The sequence below is a fragment of the Octopus bimaculoides genome, chromosome 9 (genome assembly GCF_001194135.2).
Source record: "Octopus bimaculoides isolate UCB-OBI-ISO-001 chromosome 9, ASM119413v2, whole genome shotgun sequence".
Taxonomy (NCBI): domain Eukaryota; kingdom Metazoa; phylum Mollusca; class Cephalopoda; order Octopoda; family Octopodidae; genus Octopus; species Octopus bimaculoides.
The window spans coordinates 81,172,882-81,180,761 of NC_068989.1; the positions used below are offsets into that span (position 1 = coordinate 81,172,882).

The 7,880-nt window shown below is 37.4% G+C and overlaps 1 protein-coding gene across 1 annotated transcript in view; it reads right to left on the bottom strand.

The window, feature by feature from the left end:
* The window catches only part of LOC106879283 (Golgi-specific brefeldin A-resistance guanine nucleotide exchange factor 1-like), a 94,772-nt gene that overhangs the window by 37,189 nt on the left and 49,703 nt on the right, over positions 1 to 7,880 (bottom strand). The window contains 3 exon segments of the mRNA XM_052970817.1: positions 50 to 381; positions 4,262 to 4,451; positions 6,393 to 6,572. Coding sequence (XP_052826777.1) covers positions 50 to 381; positions 4,262 to 4,451; positions 6,393 to 6,572 — 702 coding nt within the window.

Below are 7,880 nucleotides of genomic sequence, written 5' to 3' on the forward strand. Positions count from 1 at the left end.
GGTATCTAAAGAATAATGCCCTTAAAAGGAACTTACTTTCTGAAATAACTTCTTATTTTAATTTAAGATAAAAAAAAAGCTTAACATATTTTCGTTTTTTTTTTCTATAAGAAAAGTTTTGATTTGAACAGTGAGGAGAGAGTAAAATTTGTAAACTTACAGTGAACAAATTGCGGCACATTTCATCTTTGACTAAATACAACAAGGATTTGAATGTCCTGATAGAATCGGCACCAGATTCCAACGCTACAGTCAGCAAACTAAGACCCATGTGGATCATAACATCTGTATTGTGTCGGTCCCAGTGGTTAATTAATGATACAAGGAACCGAAACAATTCCCTTACACAAGGGAGACCATAAGGTATTAGTGGATTGGTACCTGTAAAAAAGAAAGTTCCATTTGTAGTAAAATAGTAATTATCTAAAAAATAACAATCCTCATCATTAAAGTAAAAAAGCAATTGAAAAGAAAAAGTATTTTATAAAACATTTGTTTGTCAAACTCTAAATGTCAATGGAACAGAGAATAGATATTTAGTTATCTTAGACATCAACATTATTGTATAATGTCCAGTTTCCATGCATTATGGGTTGGACAGTTCAACTGGATCTCATGGATCAGAGGATATTCATTATTTACATTAGACGGATATTTGTCCTCATCTTGTTTGTTGTTAATACAACTTTTTGGCTGATATACCCTCCAGCCTTCATCAGGTGTCTTGGGGAAATTTCGAACCGGAGTTCTCATTCCTAAGGTATTTTTCGATATTATTATTATTATTATTATTATTATTATTCAGGTCACTGCCTGGTATCAAACTCGGAATCTTGGGGTTAGTAGCCCGTGCTCTTAACCACTACACCATATGCCCCAGACACCTGATGAAGGCTGGAGGGTATATCAGCTGAAACGTTGTGTTAACAACAAACAAGATGAGGACAAATATCCGTCAAATGTAAATAATGCAAATAATGTACATAATTCCTCATCTCTAAAATATAGAACTATATCAGAGGATATTGTTGAGCTCTAGTGTCTTCTTTGACATGGATTGCATGGTTGGATGCCCTTCTTAATGCCAATCACTTTACAGTGTATGGGGGTACTTTTTATGTGGAACCAGCGCTAGTGATGTCACCAACTTACTCACAAAACAAGAACCCTCAACTGAGTAGGGATGTAGTTCAATAAACAAAATCAGTTTGCTGATGACCAGAGATATCCCTGCTGTCTCTACTGCCTACAGGGATGGTGGAATGTTAGACAGGAACGTTCAGGGCTCTTTCATTCTAAGTAAGTAAAACAGCCAGAACCACATATTAACTTAAACTAAATTTAACTCAAACATACACACTTAGTATAACCAGGTGTCTACCATTTTCCCTATGGCGGTAAATAAACAGCCAATAAAAGATAAGAGAGAAAAAGTGAGTGATTCTCAGTGTTTCTGTTTCTTGTTTATCTATATTTATACATTTACTTTTAATGTATGTGCATGCAATGTTTGATTTTTTTTTTCTTTCTAATTTAATGACAACAGTAAAGTCTATTTTAAGCCTACAGATAGAGTCCTTAAGTCAGCTCATCTCAGTTTCCAGGGAGTTTTAGTACAAGACTCTTTCCTGAACAGGGTGTCAGTCCATTGCAGGGTTAACCTGCAGTTATCATTGATGAAACTCATTTCAGATGAGAGCACTGAAATAATGTGAAATGAAATGCCTTGCTTAAGGATACAATCCCTTACCTGGTAAAAAAAAATTGAGTCTATGAAACACACCACTACATACTATACCCTCATTCTAAGTTAATATCACATCTAAACAGTACTTTAAAATCACCATTCATGTTTTCCTGTCAGCAAATCATTCAATAATAGTGAAAATTGATTTTAGAATTATAAGACCAGATTGAAAGTTTGAGCTCAGTCATACTGAGAGGATTGATGAAAGAGAGAAAGACCAAAAAGAAGAAATAAGACATAGAGCAAGAAGGAAGGAAGAAAGACCAAAAAGAAGAAATAAGACAGAGAAAGAAAGAAAGAAAGAAAGAAATAAAGAAAGAAAGAAAGACCAAAAGAAGAAATAAGACATAGAGCAAGAAGGAAGGAAGAAAGACCAAAAAGAAGAAATAAGACATAGAGAAAGAAGGAAGGAAGAAAGACCAAAAAGAAGAAATAAGACAGAGAAAGAAAGAAAGAAAGAAAGAAATAAAACATAGAGAAAGAAAGAAGGAAGAAAGACAAAAAAGAAGAAATAAGACAGAGAAAGAAAGAAAGAAAGAAAGACCAAAAAGAAGAAATAAGACAGAGAAAGAAGGAAGGAAGAAAGACCAAAAAGAAGAAATAAGACAGAGAAAGAAAGAAAGACCAAAAAGAAAAAATAAGACATAAAGAAAGAAAGAAAGAAAGACCAAAAAGAAGAAATAAGACATAAAGAAAGAAAGAAAGAAAGAAAGAAAGAAAGAAAGAAAGACCAAAAAGAAGAAATAAGACATAGAGAAAGAGGGAAGGAAGAAAGACCAAAAAGAAGAAATAAGACATAAAGAAAGAAAGAAAGAAAGAAAGAGCAAAAAGAAGAAATAAGACATAAAGAAAGAAAGAAAGAAATAAAGAAAGACCAAAAAGAAGAAATAAGACAGAGAAAGAAAGAAAGAAAGAAAGACCAAAAAAGACATAGAGAAGGAAGGAAGACAATAATGACCCAGCTGCCTTGCTTCCCACTTTTTCCATACTGCCATAGGTTGGACAAGATTTACTGAGGAAATATATTACATGACTGGATGGTTATCCTGGTGCTAACCCTTACTTTTGTATGTAAGGTACCATATTTGATGACAAATAAAACATTTTTCTTTCCAAAAAAATGTCTTGAACAAATCACCTTGGGTCCTATATGCAAATTCTGGTCTTCCATTAACCTTATTTAATGCACAAAAAAAACCCGGTTTTTTTCACCCAAATCAGCACTGCTGAAATTGCGATGCATTTGATAGGCCCATGCAGCTTTTATGCCATAAAACACAGAATATATATATTTTTTCATTTATGTGAAACTGCTGAGCTACAGGACATATTATTTACAGATGACTTCTGACCGAGACCTTTGGAAATATGCTGTGCGTGAGAAGACCCGGCAAGCCAAGTGAGACCTAAATCCAAGGCCTCTGCCAGGGGTGTAGCCAGCCCACTAATGCGTACCTTTCCTTCATTTGACACTAAACTCCGCCTGACTGACCTTCGTGCCGGTGGCACGTAAAAGCACCCACTACACTCTCGGAGTGGTTGGCATTAGGAAGGGCATCCAGCTGTAGAAACTCTGCCAAATCAGATTGGAGCCTGGTGAAGCCATCGGGTTTCATCAGTCCTCAGTCAAATCGTCCAACCCATGCTAGCATGGAAAGCAGACGTTAAACGACGACGATGATGATGATGATGATGTAACTGAGTGAATTGTTGCTCAAACAGTTTTAAAGTGAAAACACACAGAAACTAACATGAGCACATACATATATATGCACAAACATACACTTTTATACAATTTGTAAATGAAAAGCTATAGGCAAATTTGACAAGGACAGCCATTAAACTGACTACACAACAACATTATCATCATCATTTAATATCCATTTTCCATTCTTGCCAGTACCGCCTGACTGGCCTTGTAGGGTTTTCGAGCGAGATCGTTGCCAGTGCCCCTGGACTGGCTCTTGTGCGGGTGGCACATAAAAGACACCATTTCGAGTATGGCCGTTTTCGTGCGGGTGACACGTAAAAGCACCCACTACACTCTCTGAGTGGTTGGCGTTAGGAAGGGCATCCAGCTGTAGAAACTCTGCCAAATTAGATTGGAGCCTGGTGTAGCCATCTGGTTGCACCAGTCCTCAGTCAAATCGTCCAACCCATGCTAGCATGGAAAGCGGACGTTAAACGATGATGATGATGATGATGATGATACTGGCATAGGCTAGATGATATAACAGTGTCTGATGTGCCGCCAAACTGCATCAGCCTGAATGTCAGCTTTTGGATGGTTTCTGTAACCTGATGCCCTTCCTAATGCCAGCCACTTTACAGTGAGTGCTGGGTGTTGTTTTTCATGTCACTGACATAAGTGAAGTTGTCAAGTAACTTGCAAGACAAAGTAAAGTAAGAAAAAGGGAAAAGCCCTCTTAATTGAGTGGGCATGTATTTGAGGGATAGGAGTTGGGGCAAAAAAATAATATATCAGAATGTCAGAAGCCGGGAACTAAAGATTACCCTCTTTTGGATATTGCTGTGGCATAAATCGGATACCTCTAGGATTGACGAAGTCACTGCTATTCACTGCAGGAGATGCTGGTGTTGGTGGTGAAGCAAATTCATTTACTGATGGAATAGAGTCTGCATCATCTCCTGTTTCTGAAGGACAACTTTGTTCAGAGTTCAGTTCTGTTTCACTAATAGATTTCTGAGAATACAAAATAAAAAACAGAAAAATTAACTAAGAAGAAATCATGAAATGAAATCTAAAAAAAAAATTTTTTTTTTCAATGTTTTGAAATTGAAACATTTGTTTGGCTTCAGCTTATTTTATAAGAATAAGTACTTCTAATTATATTCTAGTACTTCTAATTATACTTTAATATGTTATGGGTGTGACAAACTGGATGAACAGGTATCATGGTAGAAGTAGGCAAAGGAAGATTTAAAAGGGAATCATTAAATCAGCTCTGAAGATTTTAAGCTTCTCTTTCTCTCTCTCTCTCTCTCTCTCTCTCACACACACAATGATGCAGGATTATTGAAATGATGACTCATAAATTCAAGATTTCTAAATTTCTAGATATAGGCAACCCTGCATTACAGAAGTTTTGGGACATTCAGAGCAAACAGGGTGTATTGTCAAGATGGAATGTAAACATCACATCACTGTTTTGTACAGGCAGTGAAAAGTGAAGACATAAGTATCAACATTCAAGCATATGCAGGCATACACACATACATGGTGCACTACCACTTCCACTCACAAAGCATTAGTTGATCTGAGGTAATAGTCAAGATGTTTGCATAGGGTGTCACACAATCAGACACAACTTGAAACTACATAGTTATGAAGTGGACTCAGTACTCACTCAGCTATGCTGGCACCTAGAGCCTAACTGCGACATGAACAATTAAAATTTGTGTAGATGTAAGGATGAGAGTGAATGCAGGTATAAACATAGATTATGACAGACAAATGCTGTGCACCGTCAGCCGATGAGGCTGGACATAGAGTAAGACATGGCAAGAAATGGTGAAGAGTTAGGAGCAGGCATGGCTGTGTGGTAAAACATTTGGTTTGTAGCCACATGGCTTTGGATACAGTCCTACTGCACAGCACTCTAGGCAAGTGTCTTCTATTATAGCCCTGGGCTGACCAAAGCCTTGTAAGTGGATTTTCTAGAAAGAAACTTGTTATGTATGTATGTGTGCGTGTTTGTTTGCTCCCCATCACCACTTGCCAACTGGTGATGGTTTGTTTATGCTTCCCTGAATCAATATTTCAGTAAAACAGACCAACGGAATAAGTAGCAGATTTCAAAAATAAGTACTGGGATTGATTTGTTTAAAAGCAGTGACCCAGACCCAACATGGCCACAGTCCAAAGACTGAAACAAAAGAGAAAAGACAAAAGATGTGTGCATGTTCACATGTATATACGTAAATGCCATTCCACATGTTCTCGTTAACACTGACTGATTGTAAGCAGTCCTACAGTTAAGGACCAATCAAATGAAAAAAAAAAAAAAATAATACCTTATTTAGAAAACAACTGAGGATGAGCAACAAGAAGAGGTCTAGCTGAAGAAATCTTACCTCAACAAGTTTCATCTAACCCATGCATACATGGGAAAATGGATGTGAAACTGAACAAAACTGATGATAGTAATAATAAAACATGTTGGCACTCCGTCGCTTACGACGCCGAGGGTTCCAATTGATCCGATCAATGGAACAGCCTGCTCGTGAAATTAACGTGCAAGTGGCTGAGCACTCCACAGACACGTGTACCCTTAACGTAATTCTCGGGGATATTCAACGTGACACAGTGTGACAAGGCTGACCCTTTGAATTACAGGCACAACAGAAACAGGAAGTAAGAGTGAGAGAAAGTTGTGGTGGAAGAGTACAGCAGGGTTCGCCACCATCCCCTGCCAGAGCCTCGTGGAGCTTTAGGTGTTTTCGCTCAATAAACACTCACAACGCCCGGTCTGGGAATCGAAACCGTGATCCTATGACCGCGAGTCCGCTGCCCAAACCACTGGGCCATTGCACCTCCTAATAATAAAACATAACAATACAAAAAAATGCAACTAAAGATAAATATATATTTTTTAAAAAACTGTTAAAAGTGCAAAGGACTTACATGAACATTTGTTGGCCTTGAAACATTTAAACGTTCTTGGCTTGATGATATAGAATTACATACTTCTTGTTCAGGTTCTCTGGAATCATCTTTATCTAAAGATACTTCTTCTTCAGTTTCTAGTTGTTTTTCTTCTGATATAGTATATCTTGCGTCAAAGCTTTCTTTATCAGATGCTTCCTAGATTCAAAAACACACGAATACAGCATCTTTCAAAACATGGTCAAAGAGATCCTTACAAAGCACAAAATGAAGACAGTGTCTACGCAAACATCAACTTCTAATTGATATCATCACTGATAAACTACTGTAAATACTTAGTAAATGCAACGCATAAAAGAATCATATATTTTAAGACTAATGACTTGTAGGTATATGGTATTTTGTGATGCAACCATAATATATCATAAAGTATATTAAACGTTTTTATAAGCTAATACCACGTTCTACTGATATTCTATAGAAATTATAGCCAGCACTGATTTTTGTCACTATGTTTTGTATAGGAGACGTCAGGTGTAAACAAACAATGAGATCGAAGATGAAAAATGGGTAATGGATGCCTATGGGTGTATATTGGGTACCGGTGTTTCTCCTTTCGCTACCCACTGTCTTCGGAACTTGACATTTCTATAGAGAACCCATTTCTCACCACCAGTCACTCTTCAATCCAAAAAAGGTTCATTCGTGAGACGTGACATCGAAGAAGAGCACACACTCACTTTTGCAGTTCGGCAAAAGAGACCGATAGAATAAGTACTAGGCTTACAAAGAATAAGTCCTGGGGATCGATTTTCACGACTAAAGGTGGTGCTCCAGCATGGCCACAGTCAAATAACAGAAACAATTAAAAGAGTAAAAGAGTAAACACATATACACTCACTCAAATATATAAATATATTTTACACAAAAACACACATACACACAAACATTCACATTCCTCCCTTTTACACGTACACACACACTCACACAAAGTTGAAGCCCTGATTGATTTTTGTTTCACTGATGACTTTTCACCCTCCCACTTCTATCGGTGGATCACCCCTTCCTTTCTAATTCATATGTTGTGACAGAGAAATACGTAAGAGTATTATTATAGTAGAAAATACACAACGCACTTTTGCAACTTCCTCTCAGTCATGGCTATTACTCTCACAACTTCTCCTTCACTGAATTACTATTTTCTCTCCTCTTCCTTCACCATTCACTCCGACTGTGTGATTTTGGACAAATATATTTATACGCAAATATAAAAACACTACGCTCATTATTATTATTATTATTATTATATATATGAACATTAGAAGCATCAGTTGTGGTGTGCAAGAGAGACGATTGCGCTGGTATGGACATGTGGTGAGAATGGATGAGGATAGCTGCGTGAAAAAGTGCCACACCCTAACAGTTGAGGGAACCCGTGGAAGAGGTAGGCCCAGGAAGACCTGGGCTGAGGTGGTGAGGCAAGACCTTCGTACATTGGGCCTCACC